Consider the following 26054-nt stretch of genomic DNA (forward strand, 5'->3'; position numbering starts at 1 on the left):
CTGCAGACATTTGGGCTTTTCAAAAATCGTTTTCTAAGTTTAAACGCGTGTTTATATTGAACTTTTTCGCATATTATGGTGCATTGTGTGTCTAATTAACCTTTTATTGTGGTTTTTGGACGTTTCGTTGGATAAAATGTGAGTATACTGTGAGGACATTGCAGAGGTGCGCCACGGCTAGGGAAATGATTTGGGGCTTTCGTTCGCTCGACGCACACGCACCGTCAGCTGGTAGGTGGCGTTAGGTGTCATTCGCGACCTAAGGCCACCAAAACATGACTTTTTCATGACTTTCCGGCGCGATTTTCTCCCCAACGAGTAATGTAAACAAGTATTTTAGCTTATTTTAAATTGTTTTAAACTATTGTTTGTAAACTAGGCCGCGTATTTTACCATGAAATTAAATCAATTTGAAGAAATAGTGCGCGAACTTGTTGGATGTTCCGATGGCCCAGCTTTTGTTTACGACAATTTCCCCGTCGATTTATTTTACGAAATAAGTTTCCATGGACTTTATTTATGCTATATTATAATAATAAATATGCAGTTTAGTGGTCTATTATGTAAATAATTTAGAAAATCCCGTTATAATATTCTGAAACGAACGATACTTAATTTTATGTGAGAAACGATCAAACTCCAGTTATAACTAAATTACCACGTCGCTAATTTTGATTGCGGGGTGCTACATTGTATTTGTTATTGTGTTTCAGGTTGGAAATGTGTCCAGTAGAGGCGTATTATGGCTCAATGTCGTTCTAACACAAAGTTGAAGGATTCCTTGAGGCTGAGAAGTGGTACTAGCTCTGTGAAGGAGGACAGCGGCCACGACCAGAGCCCTGAGGAGCCCCTGGCTGACAGCGCCTTGCCCGAGTCAGACGGAGAGGAACTCAAGTCCCGGCCAACCTCGACTATCACTCTCAGGTCTAAATCCAGAGCTGACAGCCAGTCTTTACCTGATGTCGGAAGTACGGGATCGTCTCCCACCACACATTCCAACATGAAAACTAAACAGGCTAAAGATGAGCTGGACAAGAGCATCGATGAGGAAATTACTATAGAACCCAAGACCCGACAGGCCAAGAAGAAGGCTTCCGATAACAGCGAAGAGAACAAAGCCAGCCAAGATGAACCCAAGACATCCAAAGAAACTAAGAAAAATTTAAAACCTAAAGCTGTTGTCAAGAAACGACCGCTGGGGATTCGGAAAGCGTTGAGAAGCAAAAAAGTTATCACTACAGCTAAAAGTAAACTCAAGAATGTTATAAAGCAGACCGCGACTAGAGGCAGAAAGCCTGTGGTGAAAACTGAACCTGAGGATCCTCAAGACAAGGAGACTGTTCCACTGATACCTGTTGCTGAAATCAAGAAGGAGCCTGTTGACGAAACAACTCCTAACTCTAGGTCCTCAAGTCCTAAGACCGCTGGCAGGAAACAAAGACTTACATCAGATAAAATCATGCTCAAGTCTGTTCTTGCAGAGTCACCCACAAGCCTCTTGGGGTCTCGCACTAGCCCCTACTCCATGCGCTCCGAGCGCAGCAACAGCCCATCCTTGGTTGAAAATAAAAATGTTAGAAGGGGAAAGCCAAGGAATGTAAAAAGCAAACTTTTAAATGAGGTTGTTATGAAAGAACAGAATAAGCGACGCAGGCTACTTTCTGATTCAAAAACTAGCGACACCACAGATGCCTCGGAAGACTGTAAGAAACTAAAGCGAGGCCGCTCCTGCTCTCGAGAGGGCAGTGAAATATCCAAATGTTCTGACATCACCGAGTCGGATGTCAGTCTGAGCGAGACACTCACAGACGCTGATGGCAAGGAGCTCAATAAAAAATTAGAAAAGCCTAAGACTGAACTAGATTTAGATTTTGAAAATAATGTACAGATCTCTATTACAGAAAAAGTGCCTTCTCTCATTGATCCTAAATTAACAGATCCTGTAACGGAACCTAGCTGTAACACAAATGAAAAGAGCAAGAAAAACACGAGCTTAAAAAGAAGTACTTCATTAGACTCTGACAACAATAATAGTAATAGGCTAAAGTTAGAAAATTTAAATTCATCAGAAGACAAGAAAGGGAAGACTGATAAAGACACGCTTCTGGACGCCCGTAGTAGTATACTCAGTAGTATGTCCAAGACTTTTAACACTAAGGAGGTAGCAAAGAATTTAAGGAAAGCCAGACGAGGCCGAAAGGTGGCGGCGGCAGCGAGGTCACGCGTCGGCTTCCAGTCGGCCTCGCGACGAGCCTCGGCCGGCCAGGCCGACGACACAGACAAGACCGAGACCCTCGAAACCCTGTCCAAGGAAATCGACGATCTCATTAACAATTTGGACCAAAACATAGACCGCGACCACGAGATGGCCAGCGAAACCGCAGATGAGGTGCAGACCAAATCCGTCTCCAAGTTTTATGGCCTGTCTAAGCCACTCGGAGACAACAATAGCATCATCACACCGGAGACACCTGTCAAAGACAAAGAGACTCCTTCCGTTACGACTGACAGCACGCCGTCTAAGACTGATGACAGTGAAAACATAAGACTACATTATGAAGAAGACTCCCTAGAAAAGGCAACAGACGCTAACAAACCAGAAATCACCTATAAAGTTAGCTCAGTCGCGAGCATAGACAAACTCATGGATAGATTGAAAGTTTTCGAAGAATTTGACAAGAAAAGACAGAGGCAAGAGTCTGAAGTTAGATCGACTGACAGCAAAACTGTTATGGTTACTAATGACGTCGTTCTAATCAACAAATCGGGAGCAGACATAAAGCAGCTAAAAGACGTTCAAACTGTAAGATCCCCTGAAAGACCCATTGAAAAGGAAAATGTACTGAGCTGTTTTGAAAATAACTCTGCCATATCTATAGTTAAAAGAGACCAAGTCAGAAAATCTATTGACATTGACTTACCTAACTCTGTAACCTTAATAAAGAGGAATAGTTTTAGTTCAAGGAAAGAATCCACAAGCTCCAATCATTCAAAGGAATCTGATGCTATCAGCATTTTCGAGAAATCACTGGGCAAAGATGTGACGTTGACTGAAATCAGGAAATCTGTGGATAAATCGGCCCCTGCTACACAGGTGGATTTACACCAGTTTGCTACCCTGCATCCTAACAACCCCACGGCTAGTCTTAAGGGGGTTGTTTTAGATACGAGTCAGATATCAATAACGCCCCGTGTGGTGGAATCAAGTCTTCGTAGATCGAGGGAATCTCTATCTCGAAAAACGTCTGAATCAGGTATAGAGCCGGAAGAGAAGATGGCAGTTTTAGAGAAAATAAAATCGCCTCCTCCACAGATTAAATCACCACCACCGACGCCGATCGCAGTGGTACCGACACCGATCGCAGTGGCACCGACACCGATCGCAGTGGCACCTACGCCAATCGCCGTGGCATCGACGCCTGTAGCTGTCAAGTCTCCTGAAGTAAAACCTATGGAGCCTGAAGCCCTCGCGCCTCCTCTAGAAAACGTTAAAATTGTTCCTGAAGACATATCTCTGGCCACTGAAATCCCGAAAGCTGTTAGCGTTGTACCTGACAAACCTGCAGAGATTACTCCTATTGAGCAGCCTGAGGCCACACAACCAGAGCTTGTAAAGCCTGAACCTATGGTTGAGGACATCCCCAAGGTCGAAAAAGTAGAAGAAAAAAAGGAAATCCCTAATGAAACTAAAGAAGAGAAAATGGAAGTTCCTGAAGAAGCTAAGGAAACGGAAACTAAAACAGAGACGCCGGTTGAAACTAAACCATCAGAAAGCAAGCTATCTGAATCCGCAGACCTCGCTAAACCGGGCAAGAGTCCCGGTAAAACGAGTAAATCTGCGCGTAATTCGACCGAAAGCCAACCAGGGCCCAGCACCATGCTGCACGAAACGCCTGAAAGCCAAAAACGTAAAGAGAATGTACTTAGAACTCTTGGTTTATTGACTCACAAAGCCGCTAAAGAGGCAAAGATAGAGAAACTTAAGGAAAAACAGCGGATCGCTAATATGAGTGTGATGAAGAAGTCTAAACAGGGTTCAGGGGATTACACGGGGACGTTGAAGACGGTTATAAAGCTGAATAGGGGCGGGGCGGATAGAGATAAGAAGAAATACAGGAGTTCGTTGAAGATGACGTTCCAGAAGAGCAAGAACCGTGCCGGCAAGCCGGCGCCAGAGCTGGGGGACGCGGCGGCCGAGGATGACGCCTACTACACCATCGAACGACGAGAGGTGAGCAGTAACTTAACACCTCTCTTTTTTATTCCTTTCAGATCAAATCAACCTAAAATCAGTCGGTCGTTTACTATCAGCAACACCATTGGTATACGAGGCCATTTTGACATCAATTAGAATTTATCCTCCTTGGGTTAAAGTGAGTCAGATCTACGATCGACAGTTGTGCATCTTGGAGTCATTGTTTTTATTTTAGTTGGCACTATGGGGCTGGATCTGAAGCCTGAAAATAATACAATACCGCCTGCTTTTGTGCGGCATAAATTGATTTGCAACTTCCTTTTATACTTAACTAATTTGTGCTTAAAACTTGACCGATTCAGTCGCCTTTTATCGTCCATAGAAAGTTGGTCTTAGAGACTAATGAGCCCTTTACCCGAGAGCGGGATTAGTTTTGTACGTTTCACGGTGTGTCATGGCTCCTCTACACGATGGGCCAACGCCGGCCACTCCAACGGACGCAGCCATGCGGTAGAATGAGATAGCAATATCACTTGCTCCCTCTAACGCATAAATGCGTTCCTTGGAGTGGCCGGCGTTGGCCCATCGTGTAGAGGAGCCATCACGTGTAGTTTTTGTCCTTTCTTAGGCCCTGGTCTCCTATAAACGCCATCGGCCGCTTACAGCGTCTGCGTCACGATGCTTACTATAGAGATGTACTGTTGTGGTCTGTTTTAGACGTCGACGTCAGCGTCTTTTTTGTTCAAAAACGTTGACGCTGACGCCAGACGCCGCGTACAGCATAAAATAGGAGACCAGGGCCTTATTGGTATTCTTATTTTCAACTAGATTTATGGCTCCTCTGCGTTGGCCCATCGTGTAGAGGAGCCATTAGGCTTTTTACCACAGTGAGGGCGTATTAAAGGTTCATCCACACTGCAGTTAACTTTTGGAGCAACATGGTAACATTAGGTAACTTACCAAGCCGTTAGCCCCGACCAAGACCAGTGAAACTTGTGTCGAAACGTCGGTAAATAAAAGTAACAAAATAAATTCGCGATAGAACCGATTGTAAACGTGATTTAATATAACATATATTTGTCCAATAAGACACAAGATGGCAGAATTTAATGTCGAGTACTCAGAAGTAAGGGGTTGTGCACAAATCACGCCAGGTGTTTTCGGCTACTTTTTGATCCCCCCTCCCCCTTGGTGATATTTGGTGAGGTTTTTGGCTACCCCCCTCCCCCCACACAACCTCACGTGTATTTTTTTGAATATTTTTCATTCGACCTAATCTTAAGATAAATAGTCTTGTATATAGAAAATCTTGTTTATTTTTATATTTTCGTTAAATAGACTCACTATTTTGAAGTGCAGAGTGAAGATCTATGTTTAAAGAAACCGAGAAAAAGTATTTACGTATGTGGTAGGTTTTTTTTTCTTAGTTTCGTTCACTGTATAATAATACACGTGAGGTTTCCTTTATACCCCCCTCCCCCAACGTACACAATCGTGATTTTTTCGTGACCCTCCTCCCCCCATCGGACTTCGCGTGATTTGTGCACAAGCCCTAACCACACCATTCATTACGATCTTTAGTGACATCTCGAGCTTCCGATTAGGTCCGCTCGAGCCGGTCAACGTTCTGTCGCGCGACAAATGAGGTCACGGTCAGCGCCCTTCTGGTCTACGCCGGGCCCTCTACGGCTCTACGCCGTAGCACTGCAAACTGCTACTTTTTCACCAATGCATGCTAATTATTGTTTTGGCAATTAATTTGCGCTTTAGAGTATGTACTAGAGTCAACCTATTCCACACGAAACTTACACAATAAAAAAAAATTAGATTTTCCATGTGGAATGACTGAGTCACGTGGTCGTTTACATAATTTTAAAATCTAAATGGAATCCGCTTGGCAACTAATCCCAAGAATTGGCATAGGCACTAGTTTTTACGACCTTACTTAGTTCAACCGAGATAACGCCGTGCAAAAGGATACTAAATAAAATTGATAGTTTCCACTGTTCCTAAAGCCTTCTAAAAACTACCTCCCACAGCCACTTTTTTTTATTTGTTTTGAATTTATTTATTTATAGTCATTAGCGTGAAGATTTACGGCTCGATTCGGAAAATGAATTAGATATCTACTAGACTTCAACAAGTTACGATATGGATAATTTAAAGATATTTGTAAGATAGATATGTCAAATTTGACGTTTCCGCGATTCTGGAGGTCCTCTTGAACGATTTCGACAAGTTATGACTTAGATATCCAAGTCACATCTAGTCGATATCTAATGTAAATCTAGTTGATCTCTAAATCGTCTCTAGATCTTGTGATTATCTCGAAATACGAATAGGCCTGTAACAGACAGATTGATAGAGTTAATTTCGCGTTTATAATATGAATGGGGATGTATACTATCCATCTCTGATTCACGATTATTATCAGCGAGAAAGATATTCAGATAGTCGACTTTGACATATAAATTTCGCAGATACAGCTCTCGTTGTCAACAATTTGTGTAACTTATTGTAAATAGTGTAACTAATATAATAGGGACCGACGCATAAGCATTGCAATTCAGCGAGGTAATGCTGCCAGCGTCTACGGTACCTTGCCGAGGGGCGATTTTTTATTGTGGTTTAGGTTTTATTTTTAATAATTTAGTATAATTATAGTTTATAAGTTTTTATACAACATTTATATTTATTGAATAAAAATTTTCATTCGTCATGTGTAATAAATTACTAATATTAGTATTATTTGTCCGCAGGCGTTCGCCGGAGCCGCATCAGAGGGTGGGCACAGAAAGTCTTACAGTAACCGCCTTAACCACGGTGTGTGGCTCTTACACTCACCCATGCACACGCTAGACGCAAGCAGACTTCATAAAGGGGCCCACTGATTAACAGTTCGCCGGACGATATCAGCCTGTCAGTTGTTCGGAGCTGTCAAATCTTGCGTTTAACTGACAGGCCGATATTGTCCGGCGGACTGGTAATCAGTAGGCCCCTTAATAGTAATTTATGCAACTGATACATAAGAGGCCTTTAAGGCTTGTACAGCATACAATCCTTTTTTTACACCAGCGAAATAACATTAGTTTAACATTTAAATGGTAGCAGAATATACGTGACGTATGCCTTTACATTATTAAAAAAAAATACTGTGACGTAAAGTTTTATGAAAATCCACGCTACACTATTCGGAACGGTAAATAGGTATCACAAGTAACATATATCGTAAAGTATACCTTTTGAATACACCACATTACAAGCTGGAGTAAAAAATTAAATATGAAAAAATCCTTATTTTTAAATGGGTCTTGTGATTAAACTAGCAACGTTATTAAATAGTTACATGATTATACAAGGTTCCATAATGTTTGCGTCTAGTCGTCTATTTCTCCGAAAAAAATACCCAGAAGTTTTTAAATAGTTTGAGTGCTAGTCTTTATTTTAAAGCTATCAAATACAAAAAAACCTTAACTTCTGGATATTATTTTAATTAACTAGCTACCTAATATTTTTTCTCGCTATTGTGAATGGTTAAGACTGTATTATTAACTTGGTAAACATAAGATTGCATGTTACACTTTACACAGTCATTACATCTGATAACAAAATAAAGTTCTAGGCATGACTTTGAACTTTATATTTTTATAATAAACAATAACAACAACTGACATTTACAATTTCTGTCAGATTTAAGTAACAATTTTCATCACATTATTTAACATTTGTCTGCACATTATACCATTGTATCTCTTATCTCTGTTTTATATTCGAGATTCTATAGCTACAATTTGTGTGCCACTGTCGAATCTGTCAATTTAGTTTAAAATTGACACAGAAACAGGCTGATTGGGCAGTAATTGGCATAGCTTAAATCCACACAAATCAATTTAAATCCAATAACTTTAAAATCTATTTATATTCACATAACAAGGAACTATGCGTTTCAGGAAATAAAACCCAGGACCAACATTTTCTAATTTTGGCCAAAACCGACTTATATTAATTTATCGCCTCCACAGGCGATATGTATGTCCTCATTTCATAATAACCCTCTACAGTGGAAGCCGAAGCAGCCCCGGAGCCAGAGCCCAAGGAGACCCTCAACCTGGTGATCCCGGAGAAGGCCTCCTCGTTCAGCATCCACCCGGGCCGGCTGTGCCAAGACCAGTGCTTCTACTGCGGGGGCAAGTTTGGCCTGTTCGACACGCCCTGCCATATCGCCCAGATGAAGAGCACGGAGAGACAGAAGAAGGTTTTGGACAGTAAGTAAACTTGTCACTAAATAATATAATGTTAATTAATGTAGTAAATAAAGGTAGTGGACCCCGCAGTAATTCCTCAGCCAGAAAAAGCTTTACAGTATGATAAAGTATCAATAAATAAAAAGTATTGTATAAATTTCCAAAGAATAATAATAATAGTATTTAAGTAAATACCTAAAGTCTTAAATCGTTAATATCTTTTTACGGAAAATTGCTCCGTTTAAACTTTCTTCTCCGGACATGTTCATGTAACGTATTGCAACAATATATGAAATATCAAAAAAAAAATCCCCGCAGAAATACCAATATTAACAAAATATAATTTTTTGGCGTGGCTTGGACCGGAAAATTGCTCAGTCTCATTTTTTCACTGGAATGCCATTTTATTGCCGATTTATACATACAAATTGAAAATCTAAAAAATTTACCATGTAACTATACTTTTTTTCAGAAATTGCCTTTTTACTCGCTGTGGAAAATTTCTCTATCCATTTTATTTATTGAATTAAGTTCACAGTTTTCTTTCCATTCAACTATAAAAACATCCAAAAAAATAATGAGCGTATTCAAAACTAAACATATCGGGAGCAGTGTATAGGGAGCGGGATGTACAAGGGATGACAGTTCTTTTGGATATTTTGGATTTAAGTATATATGTGACTACTTAGTATATATTTTAAAAGAAATCAGGCTGAGAAATTTTCCACTCTCAGTTTTTTATAGTTCTAAAATACATAAACTTGGGTATGCATTTTTTTTTTTGGATTTTCTTACCCACTACGCCAAATTATATTCTAAGATCATATAAGAAGGAAAAAATGGCAGAGCAATTTTCCGATGAAAATGAGCGCCAAAAAAGGAATTATCGTAAAAAAAATATTCTCATGTTTGACAAAAGTTTTAGAATTTTTTCTAGTATCACATACTGATACAAATAACTTATTTGGTAAAATAATTTTGGACGGAGGAATTACTCGATTCAATATATAAACAGATTTGTATTTTTACTTATAAATACCTAACTTAGGAGTGGTTTTTTTTTTGGATATTTATATGTTAGTTTCGGCTCATACTATAGAATAACCAAGCAAAATTTCATCGACTGAGGAATTAATGCATGGGTCTCCATACAACAACTTGCTTCGTTTACTACACTAAATGTGTTGTATGTAAATAAAGGTAGTAAAATAAATTCGCGATAGACCCGTCTATAACTGCGAGTCAATATAATGTTGTCTTGGGGGTATGCCTTGTGTGTACCCAACATTATGCTTAAAAGTGGTTTCCCGAATCTCTATCTCACAATACGTAATTCTTGGGTTGAAACACTCCTTAACATTTGTAATTCACAGCTTAGTTCGTTTTTTTAGCATTTGAAAGAACTTGAAAGAAGGTAAGCGATTTTGGCATGTCTTTTAATTGAAAAACGCTTTTTAAAAATCAAAAACTATTACTTATGAAAGCAGCACCTCTAGCACAACTGGCCGCGACAGGCGTGAGAAGAGACAGATCGGCGCGACTTGGCGGGTTGTCGCGTGTTGGCAGCACAACTCACGCGCGAGAGCCGCGACAAACTCGCGATCAGATGTCACTGTCAGAAAATGACAACGATCGCGACTTTGAACTAAAATCCGTAGCACAACTGCCTATTTTGAGACAAAATATTCTCTCGTCTTTATGTCAATCCGCGAGTCGAAGTCTACGCGACTTTATGACGCGACTCGCTCTCGCGGGTGGTTTGCTTGTACTTTTTTAACTAAACTCATGATATTTATTACTTAAAAACAAGTTTCATATATTATGTAATAATATAATTTGTATAATTACTTATTGTCCTAAGGGATAAGGAAGTATGGTACAATCACTAAATGCGCTTTACGCACTCTTATATCGATTATGCACGGTGATACCTACAAGTACCACAACACACCCATCATGTTTACAACTTTACTTTCAAACAGCTAGCTTGTAGGTACTCAATTAAGTAAATAGGTACATATAATTTCAATTAGGGGTAGGAATTTTTAAATTTCAATTCAGGTTCGTAAGTTTGTAAAAGTAATCCTTAGACTTCCTTACACAAATCTTTCATCAACCTAACAACGGAGCCCGCTTGCTTGTACATAAACGAAGCCGATGAGGTGGGTAGGTACAAATGTTCAAAACAAACTATCCAACTTATTAAGTAAGCCATAATAGTCTTAGTAGTAGTATTTAGGATCACAGTTAGATGTCTAATTTCAATAATCTCTTACTATTTAGGTACCGTTTGGAACCTTCCTCGACTTCAACAAAACATACCTACATGTGGCCTGTGCCCGCTGCATAGTACTGTAACAGAATGATGTAATACGTGGCTGTAACAGGATCATGTCCGGCTCAAAATCATGCTTTGTATGAAATATTATCAGTCATCACCCACTAAACCATTCCGTCCCCTGCCAACACCATACCGTGACGTGACTGGACCGAGCCGACCAGCAATATTTTGAAGGAGTCGTTACGCTCACGTCATAGTCTGCGTACATACGAGTAGGTACTGCTATCATATGGTCTACCATGTTGAAACTCCTCTAGATCATACCCGTGTTCTAGATGTTTCACTTCATGTTTGACAGGGCCTGATACGATCATGCTATGATACGTTGCTGTCAACATTAGGTATGAAGTGGGCTTTGGGGAGCTAATCATGGCTTCTAGGAGTTTCAGGTACCTACCTACTTTATTTTTGTTTCTTTTCAGGTAAAAAATACAGGAGTGAAAAAAAAAACAATATTTAAATTAATAGTATATTGCTTTGCCTTATATATTCTTGCAATATTCGATTTCTTATTATTAAATCTAATATATATTAACATCTAGAACCACAATAGAGAAATTGTATGAATCTTCTTTATTACACATAAAAAGTATTTTCTCTCGTCCCTTTTCTTCGACATGCGGCGTAGGACAATTAAATATCACCCTGGAAAGAAAATTGGTTTGTAAACAAAACAATAAAATATGGTCGCGACTTCATCGAGGACTATGAAATAAGCTTTTCATATCAATTTGTCAAATCATAAACAGTTACACAGTACACACACATGCCATCCATTATTGGCACAAGAAAAACTATATGAAACTTATTTGAGAGTTACTGCGGCAGCTTAGATAGGTACGTCATAACCATTAGGGTTATTATAATAATAGTTCACTTCCTCGGTGGTGTTCTTAAAGCTAAAGCGCTTCTCACATCTTAGTTAATTTAGAAAAGGGGACAGCTCCGCGTTTGAAACCTACAAGCTTGCCTAGTGTGTTTCTTTTCCTGAATCTCCACTTCGGGTCCCGTTGGCACGTTCCTGTTAATAATATTTTCCTTTGGGTGCTGGGATATCAATCGTGTCTAGGATAATGCTGAACTTATTCTGAAAAAAAAAACACTATTTACAACAGGAATATGAGAACAAAACCAATAATAGCAATTCCATTATTATAGTTACTTACAAAAATATTTTATTTAAAAGGTTTATTAAACAGAAATTTTTAAACAATATATATTTATTTTAAGGAATATTATCAATATTAAGTATATAAGGCTCTATTACTTACATTTTTTCATATTTTTTCCCGTAATTAAATGTTGACACAATTTGAAACTTCCTTGACTTTGACAGGAAAAACTTAACCATCGACAAAAAAGTAGATTTTTTACCACCAAAGAACGAATGATTTAGCGCATCCCTGGTTTCCGATTCAGTGTTGCCACTTGCAAATATCGATTTGTTTAGACTTTGATTTCGCCGGGTAACATTGACGAGTCGCGCCGCGACTTTGAGTTCTCTACGCGGCTGTTGCAGTCGCGGGTACAAGTTATGCTACGGAAATCGACAGATTTGACAGCCGCGGGAATGGCGACTCGAGTCGCGGTCTAAGTCGCGGATGCAAGATGTGCTAGAGGTGCAGGAGAATATAAATGATCGTATTAGATTCATAATTTTTACGTATTTACCGTAACTTAATTTTAAAATGTGTTTTTCAATTAAAAGACACATCAAGATTGTTTACCTAATTTCTAATGCTAAAAAAAACGAAGTATAGAGTCAGTAACAAAAAAAATGATTTACTACTGTTTTCTAGTGTCTTAGTACCAATATTCGACTTAGGATCATTCACCATATCACCACGCTTCTGGCCTAATTTTTTGATATTTCGCTCGCTCAACTATCGGGTATCAATATACTATAAGCACAGACGTAGACGATAACTTTACTAACTGATTGTCTTAGAAAACAGGTGCCTATTTCGGCTATTTCCATAGTCTACAACAACTTTTTATTACAGACGAGGAGCGGCTGACCATAGACAGTTGCCTGTGCGACGCGTGCTACCGGCACGTGGACCGGCGCGCCAACTGTCCCTCGTACCGCAAGCGGGCCCCCAAGCCGCCGGGACAGCCTCCGCAGCCACAGTGAGTATCAGCTTATTTCGTGGCCCAACCATTTATTATGTATTCTGTCTGTACACAAAGTTCCGAATCGGAGCGATTTGTTTACTGACTTATTAATAGTCTTTTTTTGATATATGACTATTTTCTGCTAGGGATACCGATTTTTTTTTTGTTAGCCTGGTTTAGTGTCCCACTGCTGGGCAAAGGCCTCCCCTCCCTTCCTCCACTCAACCCTGTCATTTGTACGTTCCCGCCAATCCGGATAAAATGCGTCCAAGTCGTCCCGCCATCTATTTGGTCTGCGTGCAACCGCCGATACCTATATAAACCTTTACAAATCTGGAAGACTGAGAATGTTTTCTTCCAGATTTGTAAAGTTTACGCGTTTGACTTTAATTGTTATTCCCTCTTTAATAGTAAAGACTTATGTAACTTTGTATAAGACGAATAAAGTCTAAGGAAAAAACGTGCCTCTTAAATCAAGAAAAAGTCATTCTCAAATGGATGCTGTACACACCTTTAGCCTACTCGGCTAGATAACGTTACGTTAGATAGATATCAGTGAATGAACATGGCTCAAAATGATATAAAAATAATAAAATCATTTATCCTTTATAAATTTTTTTGATAATTTTGAGTTATTTTTCGTTTTCATTTTGAGTTTTAGTCGTTTGTCGATAGATGGCAGTCAATTTACTGTGAATACATTATGGTTCATTGGAACTGTTTAAAAACATTTTAAAAATAGAGATTAGAAAGTATTCGCTTACCATACACAACTTGTGAATTAACCTCCTCCTTCACCGAACACACCAAAAACGGATCATTCATAGCTATCTTCTGTATGGTCTGACCATAATGAGAATCATGACCGAGAAACAATATGGTCTTCCGCTGTTTTGTAGATGACTGAATGTCCGATGACATCAACTGTTTCAACGCTCCATTCTCACTCGGTATACCAATGTATTTCCGTTCCTCTCTAACTCTATTTTCCTTCTCCTGTAGAATCTCCTCAGGTAATTGGGACAGAAACACACCACACTCAAACTCATCTTCTTCGTATGAATTGAAGTTGGGTTCTGTTGTGTTCTGCTGAGTACTCGATTCACTAACTTGAACTTTCCTGAACTTTTTATGTTCAAAATCGTCTGTAGGGTATGTTGGAGGCTCTTTATTATAATTGTACACATTTTGGGTGATGTATGTGTTGTGTTGTTCCACAGTTATGTGGTTAGTTCTAGTGTTGTGATAGATTGAGTAATGCCCTTGCTGATTTGTGTCATAGTGATTATACACAAAGGGACTTCTAGCTGGATCTATCCATACTTGGCTCTGATTATAAGCATCAGCTATCTGATTTCCAGACTCATCCACCAACACTGATATTAGGTCATTATCATTATACTCACTAGGAACATTTTCCTTTGTTTTGTGGCATAGATTCATATCATAACTGTCTATTAACTTCACATTACAGAAACCTGTGTAAATACACATTTCATTCCCTTCGGTATCAGGAGAGGAGATATTCAGCTCAATAAATACATTATCGGAGACTTCACAATTGGTTTCCAACGTAGTGCACTTTTTTGGCAGCAACAGTACAGGATAACCTTCCACAAAATTTACTATGACAGGACCCCTCTATTATTCTTTTTGTTAATAGTAGTAATTTGATTCCCCGTAGACAAGCGGAGAAGCCCGTGAGCCCGCTGTCGGAGTCGGACTCGGACGCGGCGCTGGGCGCGCGCTGCCACGCGGCGGGCTGCGGCGCCGCCGCCGCGCGCTCCATCCGCCGCAAGTGGCTCATCAAGATGCGAGCCCCTGTCAGCAAGCTGGTCAGTATACCCTACCCTATAAGTCCGTTTTTTTTAGCATTAGAAAAAACTTCGCAGAAGTAAGCTTGTGGTTCCAAATCCGGCACTTTTAGCGGTAATAATTTTAAGTAAACTATATGTGTTGACCGTGCTACATGAGATAGTTCAATAATTATTAACAATTAAAAAGTCTGATAAAAACTGCACGCTCGCTTCTGTGGAATTCTTTTTGATGCTAAAAAAAACGAACTATAGGGAAATAAGACAAAGAGTGCTCACTCCATACATCAGTTTGGTACCATTTAGGGTTTTCAAGGGTCGGCAACGCTTAAGTGGCTCCTGTGGTGTTGCTTATGTCCATGGGCGACGATGGCCGCTTCCCATCAGGCGGCTCGTCTGCTCGTTTGCTGACTATTACATAAAAAAAAAAGTGTTTCCATAGTCGACATCTAGCATCGAGTAGCGGAATTATCAGTACTTTAAGTAGCAGTAGTAGTACTGTCAAGTGATAATAGATGTAGCACCGACTGGAAAGTCTTATGTTGTTGAGCATTAGACTTTCCGGTCGGTGCTACATCTATTGTATGGAGTGAGCACTCTTGTCTTACTATATTTCTCTATGACCCTACTGTACCAGCTGAGGACATATAGTTATGAGCCCATCAACGTGCACACTACGGCCACTGCTAAATAATCGTAATTATTTAAATTTACGAAAGATTTTAAGAAAAGGGGCCGCTACGTACTGTATTTTGTATTTAAATACCTTTTGAATACATCAAACTAGTTTTTATGTTGCTGAATTCGTCGATCTATGCGCTCAAAGTTAAAACGGCCATTTTATTTTTGAGTTTATAGATCGACGAATCCAGCAACATAAAAACTAGTCTTAACTTTATCAGAAGTTTTAAAAAATAGCGCCACATACCCGACACTTTTCTGTAATGCCCCAGGAAACAATTATATGCTATATAAATGTAATATTTAATCTATTTTCAACAGCTGAAACTACAAAGCGACTACCCAGGTCTACACACCCTCGGGCTGTGCACCGTGCACTACGCGCTGCTGGCTCCGCTGCTGGCCTGTGCGCTGTGCCGCCGCCGCCTCACCAAGCACCAGCACGTGCACATCCTGCAGCAGGTATGCCGACCGTGTAACTACCCCGGGCTGCACACCCTCGGGCAATACACCGTGCACTACGCGCTGCTGGCGCCGCTACAGGCCTGTGCGCTGTGCCGCCGCCGCCTCACCAAGCACCAGCACGTGCACATCCTGCAGCAGGTATGCCGACCGTGTAACTACCCCGGGCTGCACACCCTCGGGCTATACACCGTGCACTATGCGCTGCTGGCGCCGCTGCTGGCCTGTGCCCTGTGCCGCCGCCGCCTCACCAAGCACCAGCACGTGCACATCCTGCAGCAGGTATGCCGACCGTGTAACTACCCCGGGCTGCACACCCTCGGGCTATACACCGTGCACTACGCACTGCTGGCGCCGCTGCTGGCCTGTGCCCTGTGCCGCCGCCGCCTCACCAAGCACCAGCACGTGCACATCCTGCAGCAGGTATGACCACCGTGTAACTACCCCGGGCTGCACACCCTCGGGCTATGCCCCGTGCGCTACGCGCTGCTGGCGCCGCTACTGGCCTGTGCGCTGTGCCGCCGCCGCCTCACCAAGCACCAGCACGTGCACATCCTGCAGCAGGTATGCCGACCGTATAACTACCCTGGGCTGCACACCCTCGGGCTATACACCGTGCACTACGCGCTGCTGGCGCCGCTGCTGGCCTGTGCGCTGTGCCGCCGCCGCCTCACCAAGCACCAGCACGTGCACATCCTGCAGCAGGTATGCCGACCGTGTAACTACCCCGGGCTGCACACCCTCGGGCTATACACCGTGCACTACGCACTGCTGGCGCCGCTGCTGGCCTGTGCCCTGTGCCGCCGCCGCCTCACCAAGCACCAGCACGTGCACATCCTGCAGCAGGTATGACCACCGTGTAACTACCCCGGGCTGCACACCCTCGGGCTATGCCCCGTGCGCTACGCGCTGCTGGCGCCGCTACTGGCCTGTGCGCTGTGCCGCCGCTGCCTCACCAAGCACCAGCACGTGCACATCCTGCAGCAGGTATGCCGACCGTATAACTACCCCGGGCTGCACACCCTCGGGCTATACACCGTGCACTACGCGCTGCTGGCGCCGCTGCTGGCCTGTGCGCTGTGCCGCCGCCGCCTCACCAAGCACCAGCACGTGCACATCCTGCAGCAGGTATGCCGACCGTGTAACTACCCCGGGCTGCACACCCTCGGGCTATACACCGTGCACTACGCACTGCTGGCGCCGCTGCTGGCCTGTGCCCTGTGCCGCCGCCGCCTCACCAAGCACCAGCACGTGCACATCCTGCAGCAGGTATGACCACCGTGTAACTACCCCGGGCTGCACACCCTCGGGCTATGCCCCGTGCGCTACGCGCTGCTGGCGCCGCTACTGGCCTGTGCGCTGTGCCGCCGCTGCCTCACCAAGCACCAGCACGTGCACATCCTGCAGCAGGTATGCCGACCGTGTAACTACCCCGGGCTGCACACCCTCGGGCTATACACCGTGCACTACGCACTGCTGGCGCCGCTGCTGGCCTGTGCCCTGTGCCGCCGCCGCCTCACCAAGCACCAGCACGTGCACATCCTGCAGCAGGTATGCCGACCGTATAACTACCCCGGGCTGCACACCCTCGGGCTATACACCGTGCACTACGCGCTGCTGGCGCCGCTGCTGGCCTGTGCGCTGTGCCGCCGCCGCCTCACCAAGCACCAGCACGTGCACATCCTGCAGCAGGTATGCCGACCGTATAACTACCCCGGGCTGCACACCCTCGGGCTATACACCGTGCACTACGCGCTGCTGGCGCCGCTGCTGGCCTGTGCGCTGTGCCGCCGCCGCCTCACCAAGCACCAGCACGTGCACATCCTGCAGCAGGTATGACCACCGTGTAACAAGTGCCTATACTCTGTCCTCCTTATTCTCCGACGTATTGGTATGATGGAAAGGGACTAAACTATTATCGGCTGCAACTTTAGTAAGCATTCATGAATAAGGGGGTGTATCTTTAGGCATTTAAATAAAAGTAAACAAATAATTTGTACATTTTCGGGTAGTTATAACATTTATATAGCGGAGGAACTAAAAATACCTGTCAGCGACGCACTCCACCAAGCTACAGAACGGGACCGATGGAGACAACTAGTTGACGGAATCAAACGGAGTCACGATCCTCAGCAATGAGGGACCGATTGAAGAGAGAGAGAGATAACATTTATTGGTTAACCAACCAAATACAAAACCGCCTGGATCAGTCACTGGACAACTTGACTTTAACCTACATTATTTGATCGTATAATGTTTTCATCTGCCCTCAACTGGCTTAAGGTGCAATTTGAGGGTAGATTTTGTTTACTTTTATTTAAATACTTAAATATACTGACTATAGACTATAGTTAATATAAGTTTTTGGCAAAAAAAAACGTTTTTGGTAGGTACAAGCTTTTATCGCTGATTACTTTTCTTTGCACAGACAGCTAATACTCAACGAGACAATAGGGGGTATTACAGCAATGTGAGAACGATATTTCGATGTTCTTGAAAAAATTTCATGAAAATTAAATTAAGCGCTATAAAATAGTCCAGGAAGATTTAATTGGCCTAATTACCTACATAATTTGTTGTATATTAAAATATGAACATGGTCAGGCGTGGCTCACTCCGCGATTTCGTCGCTTTGCTAGCTTAGCTTTTTGGCGTTGGTAGCTACAAGTACATCCGTCCCACACCAATTTTGGTGGCTACCCATAAGCCGCGCGTGGCGCTGTCGCCACCTATAGTTCGTTTTTTAGCATTAGAAAAAAGGTTAACAATCTTTATGTGTCTTTTAATTGAAAAACACATTTTAAAAATAAGTTACCGCAAATATGTAGCAATTATTTCATAAGTAATAGTTTTTGATTTTTAAAAAGCATTTTTCAATTAAAAGATATGTCAAGATCGCTTGTGTCTTCTGTACCTAGTACTGTTATTTATTCTGTGACATTGTCCCCAGGGCCACACCGAAATCAACCCTCTGCTGGCGGCGGCGGGCATCCCCGTGGAGCTGGGCGACAAGCCCGTGCTGTGCAAGCTGTGCCGCTACTACACCACGCTGCTGCGCCGCCCCGACGACAACCCCGCGCACCAGCGCCAGTACCGCCGCAGGTCTGTTGCACGCTTTATATGACCTCGCACAGATAACAACAATACAAACAAATACAAAGTATAGAAGGTTGGTAGGGAAAATTTCAGGGTTTTTCAGCGTTTAGACCCGAAATACAACACTGGGACACTTTTTAATAACAAAACTTCCGTGAGACACAGACATATTAAATATATTAAGAACGGGTCACTCACGTATTTCACGTATTGTTTTTCGACTTAAAATACGTGAGTGACCCGTTCTTAATATATTTAATATGACTGGGACACTTCTACAAGTTTGCGTTATGAGATAAGTTGAATTAGATCTACCTGAACTAGGGGCTGATTTAGACGATGCGAGTACTCGCATGCGATTTTCATACCATTGCGGGTTTTGATCGGTCGGTTAAATTCGACGTAACCAACAGTCCGCAATGTAACTAAAATCGCATGCGAGTTCGCGCGCCGTCTAAATCAGCCGTAAAGATCACTTTTCCTAGGATAGCGGTGCCGTCATATAGCGGCCTACTCCATACTAAATAATACGGCTAAATATGGATGTCGTAGTATTTGTATGGTGACGGCCGCTATATGACGGCACCGCTATCCTAGGAAACTAGAGTACTGTAAACTGTATTTTGTATTTAAGTACCTTTTGAATACATCAAACTAGTTTATTTTGTTACGTTGATACAGTACGTAGCGGCCCCCTTTTTTAAATATCTTTCTTTAAATTTAAATAATCACGATTAAAAGCAGTGGCGCTAGTGTGCACGTTGATGGGCTCTTAACTTGTCCTGCCCCATTTATGGCTACTATGAGTAAGTGTTTCAACTTCTTTTGAGATCACAGTCGATAGGCTGTTTCAATAGACTATTTATTACGTGAAGTTAAAATTTAATCTCATATGCTACTCAGTTTAGCCTTGCGAGTGTCACTACCAATTTTTTTGGGTCTTATTACGCTTCCCATTTTGTCCGCCACTGATAATGGATGACAATTGACTTCATAATTTTGTTTTCTCAGATTGCTTCAAGTGCACAACATCGAAGTGCCGCCAGAATCGGAAAACGAAGGCGAAGACACGCAGCTACAGCTCGACGAGAGCGCGCGGCGCAAGAAGGCGCGCTCCAAGAACAAACGCAAGTCCTCCGACCCCGACCGCCCCGACAGCGACTCCCCCGAGCGCACAGACAGCCCGGAGAAAGACAAGAACCAACCGAAAACACAACCCGATGAAGAGGATATAGAAAGCCTCATATCCTCCAACAAAATTCTCGTTCCCAACGCCAAAGGCGCAGAACCTATGCAGAGCGATGGCTCAGACCCTGATGGCTTCGACATGGACCCCGTTTTGGACAAACAGACCGAACTACAGATCCTCCTACAGAAACAGAACAACCCCGCACAGTTCATGCATAACCAGGCAAATCTAACGCAGAAGCAGAGAAACCTCTTGAAAGTCCACCATCTTTCCGGCATACAGAAACCCGGCTTACAACAGAGGATCAACGATAAAAACGCTCGGAGACTACACAAGCTAGGACAGATGATTGTAAAGCAGGATAAAAAGAAGGACGACTTAGAAATATTTGATCCGGAGAAATCTAAAGATGTCAACATGAAGAATTTGTCTATTAATGAGGAGTGCACTATTGAGAGTATACCAAATAAGAAGCCGGCGGATATAAACACTCTGAAAAACAAATGGCAGCAGTCGGAAAGCTTTACTCAAGTTAAGAAAAATCTGAGCGAGTTGTCAAAGAAACTGACAGTGGAAAAAGATCCTAAACAGAAATCTGAGGTTAAATACTCCAATCCGGTTAAAAGGCTCGAAACTAATCCGTCTATTTCTGTTCGAGAACTATTTCCGGGTGAAGAGGAGATGAATCTACAGTGCAACATAGAGTTCGGCAACGTTAAAGGAGTAACGCCCGAAGGCTGGGAGAAATGCAGCACCACAATACAGTATGATGTTGAAACAAAGAAGCTATGGAACGACCTCCAAAGACCGTACGGGAATCAATCCAGTTTCCTGAGACACTTAATTCTTTTAGAGAAGTACTTCAGAAGCGGGGATCTAGTCCTAGCGCATAACGCGTCCGCAAACGCGGCGAATTACAGCGATTCGGTCCAAAGCAGACTCCGGGCGTACGATAACGTCGTTAACGACGCTCCTAGGAGAAGCGAGCCGGCTATAAGTCTGATAGAATTCAGGAAGAAGCCGGCTGTGAACGGTAAAAGCTTGCTAAAGACGAATCAGAGCATGGAAGACAAGGATCCTAAGAAGTTCATGCCGCCGCCGCCGGCGCTGCCAAAACCTAAGCCTAAGGAGAAGAAATCCAAGCCGCTTCCTCCGGAGTTGATAGCTATTAACACACCTAACGCTCAAGGAAGGAAAGCGATACAGAACGTTCTTCACAATATACAGCAGTTAGTAAAGGGGGTGTCAGCGTCGGATCCGACGGAGGTGGCGGCCTCGCCGGTGCCGGTGGCGCTGCCGGTGCCGGTGCCCGTGCTGCCGGCGCCGGCGCCGGTGCCGGCCGGCACGCCGGATAAGAAGAAGGAGGACAAGCCACATACGCCTAAGAAGCAGAAAACTACGAGCAAGCCGTGGCGGCCGACGCTCATGCCTATTACGCCGGTGAGTTTTTAAGTTTCTTTGATGATGTTCCTATTTGTCCCCAAAATTGATAATTTTAGCTACTATTGACATACACTGAGAATGGGGATATGACAATTTTTCATAGGCAAATTTATGTATATAAAAAAAAAAACAGCGAATGCTAAAACTTATTGGTCACTTTAAAACAAACCTTAAATGAGCACCGTTTCATTTAATTTGACCATTAAATGAGACAAAATTTAAAACAAAAGAAAAATTAGAAAAAATATCTCTTTATCAACATGAACATAAAAAAATGTACCAAAGCTTTATTACTAGAGGGCGGAGTACCGGTGGCAAATTTCACACAAAAGGTATGGAGTCGTTTTTATAATTATTATTTTAGGTAAATGAATAATTTTATTATTCATTATTAGTTTTATTTGTACTTAGTATGGTACCTACTCGTAAATTGGAAGTAAGTACTTAACATTTATTTTCATAAATCGATTAAATGTCGTAAATGTTTTGGGTTATTTTTCAATTTCTTTTAACAAAGTCACCATTCATCGATATAATATTTTTTACCATATGCAAAGGAATATGATTACAATGGAAAATTACAAACAAGTCCTTAAACATGCAACCATGACATCGGTAGATGTAGAGCAATCGCTTTCCACTCATAAATGGATCTTCAATAAATTAAGAAACCGATTCACTCCGAAAAACCAGGAACATGTGGCCATAGTCCAGTCATTTTATAACATGGATACGCACTTATGTGTAGATTGTGAGGAGGACCTCGAACACAATTCCAGTCCTCAATTGTAATTGAATGGTCTTGAAAATAATATATCGTTTGGCAGGTATAACTTCTTAGTCTAGTATTTAGTACCTAATGATAATGTTTTGATAAGAAAACATATTATTATGTATTATAGATATTAACAACATATTACATTATATTTGTATGCTCGTAAGATAATTTCTATATGTTCCTAAAAATTATTATGCAAAATTAATCATTTATTCGTTATTTATTTAATCATAAGAATACTTAGGCGACTCCATACCTTTTGTGTGAAATTTGCCACCGGTACTCCGCCCTCTATTTATTACAATCATTTATTATGTTACTTCGACTGGCGGGCTGTAATAATGTTATGATTGAATACTCGTAAACGATTAAGTTTCAACAATTCTGAATGTGATATTTCATTTTTTTTTACTTTAATATTCTTTAAGCTGCTCCCTATTGTGTATGTAATGTTGAAGTTAAGAGTTTTAGCCCCTCCAGTCTCAATCATACAGACAACAGACATACAGCTTTTGATCGCGTGATTTCGAGGTTTCTAATTTGTTGCTAATTTATAATTACTTTCCTTCCCCAGGAAAACGTCGCTCGAGCGGCCCGCGAGCCGATCCAAACGGCGGTCGACGGCCGCCGCCTACCCAGCCTCGTCAAAGTGATGTCCTCCGGCAAGCAGTACCACATCACGCTCCAGGACTACAACAAGATGTGCGTCATGCGCCGCGAGAAGCTCCAGCAACTCGGCCACGACGAGAAACCTAAGAAGCCGGAGACGGAGACGGTGGTCACAGAGGTTCAGACCTCAGCCATGCTCGGAAACGGAGGCACGGTAGTCCAAAACATCACAGAGAACTCGGAGAAACTAGATATAACTCACGGGTCGAACGCGGCCACTATCCTGAAGAACGTCGGCTTGAAGAATATAACTATAGCCGCGATCACACCTAAAACGGCCACAGTGACCTCCCAGACGTTTCCGGCACCGGTAGTCACGTCTCCGTCGCTTCTCGTCACGTCTACACCTCTAAAACTGCCTCAATTAGGCCCAGCGGTGTCTATTACTAGCGAAGCCGTGCTACCGAGTCTACCTATAATAGCATCGAGCCCGATGATAATGCCAAAAATCCCCAAGTCGCTAACTGTGATACCGCAGGCGCTCAGCGTCGCGCACGCGCTGCCGGCGCCGGCGCCCGACGCGCGCCCATAACGAAGCCTCATCTTCCTGCTCATGTAGCGAGCACCGCGGCTACCGGACTCGGTGAGTGACGGCGAGTAGCGAGCAGCCGCGGCTACCGGCCACCGGTGACAGTGGACTAGTGACGGTGTGTGACGAGCACCTGCGGCCTCGGCTGTGGCCGGTGACAGTGAACTAGTGAGTGACAGTGTGTAGTGAGAGCCGGACGACAGTGTCGCGGCGTCACCGTGAAGCCTTATAATTATACCGTGTACATATAGTTAAGTGGACTCGACGGCGGTCGTGTTAAATATATCATATTACTCTCGATTATTAGGCTTTGTTTTTATTTGCGCAAATGATGCGAACCTTTAACCGATGCCGGTTTCCATCTAAATGCTGATTGACTTATTTATTAATTGTACTAAAGTCGGACCGAGATAAATCTGCAGCGATTTTTACAGCACAGAAGTGGAAGTGTTATTTTAAACGTCAAACTTCTATGAAATTATGTCGTTTTGAATAACACTTGCACCTCTGTGCTATAAAGTCGCTGAAGTTTCCTTAATCTGACTCTACAAGATATCAGGGATGTTGGAGTAGGATAGAATACTGATTGATATGGAATGTGATGCCTCGAAGGCTAAATGTCGCTTTCGGAGCGCAAAATATAAAATAATCGATTACTCTGTTGAATTTTCTCTAGTATTTACTATATTTTTATACGGAAATTTGTCTCCTTTTGATTGATCCTAAATCATGTTGAAGCTTACAGACCCTGACCGGTTATTATACTAGATGTAGAAATGACATTTATATTTATTATCAATTTATGATTGCAACTATAGGGTAAACGGGCCAGCTTCTGACGATCAAAGTGATATTACTGACTTAACTGGATTATAGGCTCTCCTGCCTTGTGATTAGATTAAATGTTCTTAATGGAAAGGGTTACAGAAGGGCCGTTTTACCCTACCTAATTTATGTTGGAAGCCTACATAAAGACTTAAATTGTCTAGTCGGCTGGTATTGCATTTATTATTTATTGCGGCCACGCACTCGTATCATTTGCGCGACTATGGACTGTATGTAGCATTACTATAGTACGAATTTCACTGAAGCATATTTTTCCATTGTAATAAATCCTGTTTTATGCAGACTAATTCACATGTATTCATAGCGTAGCGTATAGCACTATAAAACTACCAAAAAAAAGTTATGGTCCACATATTTATGGTTTCAGTACAGTGTATTAAGGAAACTATATTTTAAAATAATGTTTTATTTTTATCGAATTGCATATTTATAAGGGTGACAATCGTAATTCATTGGTCCGCTTAATCACATAACCTAATTTTATATTAGCTTACAATTAATTAACAGAATTGTTAGATACGGAACAGTGCCTCGACCTGTACGATATTATCGCACTGTACATAGCCACCACAAAGAATGGATAGTTCCGACAATTTTTATATTAAAAAGCTCGTGTTGAGAATAAAATTGTATGTTAAAAATAAGGGTCTCTATTGTTTACCAAATAGTTTTAAGTCATAATGCATTGTTTGTCCGAATTTTCGTTAGTCATAATTGGTTTTTCTCAGAAACGCGTAACTTTTCAGGATTGTCATAAAACAAACCTAACCTAACCTATCTATAGAATAACCTTACGAAAATCCTGAAAAGTTAACAGTTACAGTTTTATAACTAACGATAATATGACAAACAATACATTATGACTTAAAACTTTATGGGAAACAAAGGGACCCCTAAAAATACTTATATATATTGTTGAGAATTAGTAGTACATATTTTATTTTTGGTCCAATGAGATAGAGTAAAGGTCCAATGTTATCGATTAGATGTTGTACTGTATGGAAGCGTCTGCCGAGGCGTCGGCGTCGATCAATAAATGCTCATGATGATATTCTTGTAAATCTGACCTGATTATTTCACACACACCTGACTGATTTTCCTTCGGTTTATTAACGCATGATTAGATGATTACCGACCAGCTATGGCTCATACCAATAATTCTACTCTATGAAATATCGATCGGTATCGACACATACAAAATGATAAAGTAGATGTCATATAATAGAAAGATGACCTTGACCTCGTATGCCCGAGGCTGAGCAGTTGATAATTAAAAAATACGGTAACGAAGTCCTCCATTCAAGTTCAATAACGAATATTAAACATAAATTATTTATTTATTTTTGCGCTGAAAGTAAAGACTAAAGATTATAGTTGATTGAACATACAAACAATACATGATTAACTGATGTTTTAGATTATTTAATTTATTTAGAATGTCTGCATGACAAACGTAAAGGTAAGGTTTTAATTAGGTATATGAATTATTGTCACTACAAAATAACACTAAAGACCAAATCGTTTCTGATTCAAAATCAACCATAGTAATTTATCGTATGGAAATTTACTTAATATTTAAATAGGTAAATAAACATAAAGTATTTAAAGATAACCAAATGCACCAATATAACACTCTTCTTTATCACCTTAGG

General features: G+C 41.8%; 1 protein-coding gene and 1 long non-coding RNA gene across 2 annotated transcripts; one reads left to right on the forward strand and one right to left on the reverse strand.

Moving 5' to 3' along the window:
- Position 1: 1 nt before the first annotated feature.
- LOC134671508 (uncharacterized) lies at positions 2–23588 on the forward strand. Its single transcript, XM_063529374.1, is given in 10 exon segments — positions 2–138; positions 714–4231; positions 6955–7018; positions 8257–8460; positions 12784–12949; positions 14580–14730; positions 15712–15852; positions 18803–18954; positions 19960–21577; positions 22933–23588. Coding segments are annotated over 9 exon segments (6612 nt in total). The 5' UTR covers positions 2–138; positions 714–742; the 3' UTR covers positions 23560–23588.
- LOC134671126 (uncharacterized) lies at positions 11236–12272 on the reverse strand. Its single transcript, XR_010099188.1, has 2 exons — positions 12052–12272; positions 11236–11867 (listed from the first exon to the last, which is right to left on the reverse strand). It is a non-coding gene; the product is annotated as an uncharacterized LOC134671126 (long non-coding RNA).
- Positions 23589–26054: the final 2466 nt, after the last annotated feature.

Source organism: Cydia fagiglandana, chromosome 15 (assembly GCF_963556715.1).
Source record: "Cydia fagiglandana chromosome 15, ilCydFagi1.1, whole genome shotgun sequence".
NCBI lineage: Eukaryota > Metazoa > Arthropoda > Insecta > Lepidoptera > Tortricidae > Cydia > Cydia fagiglandana.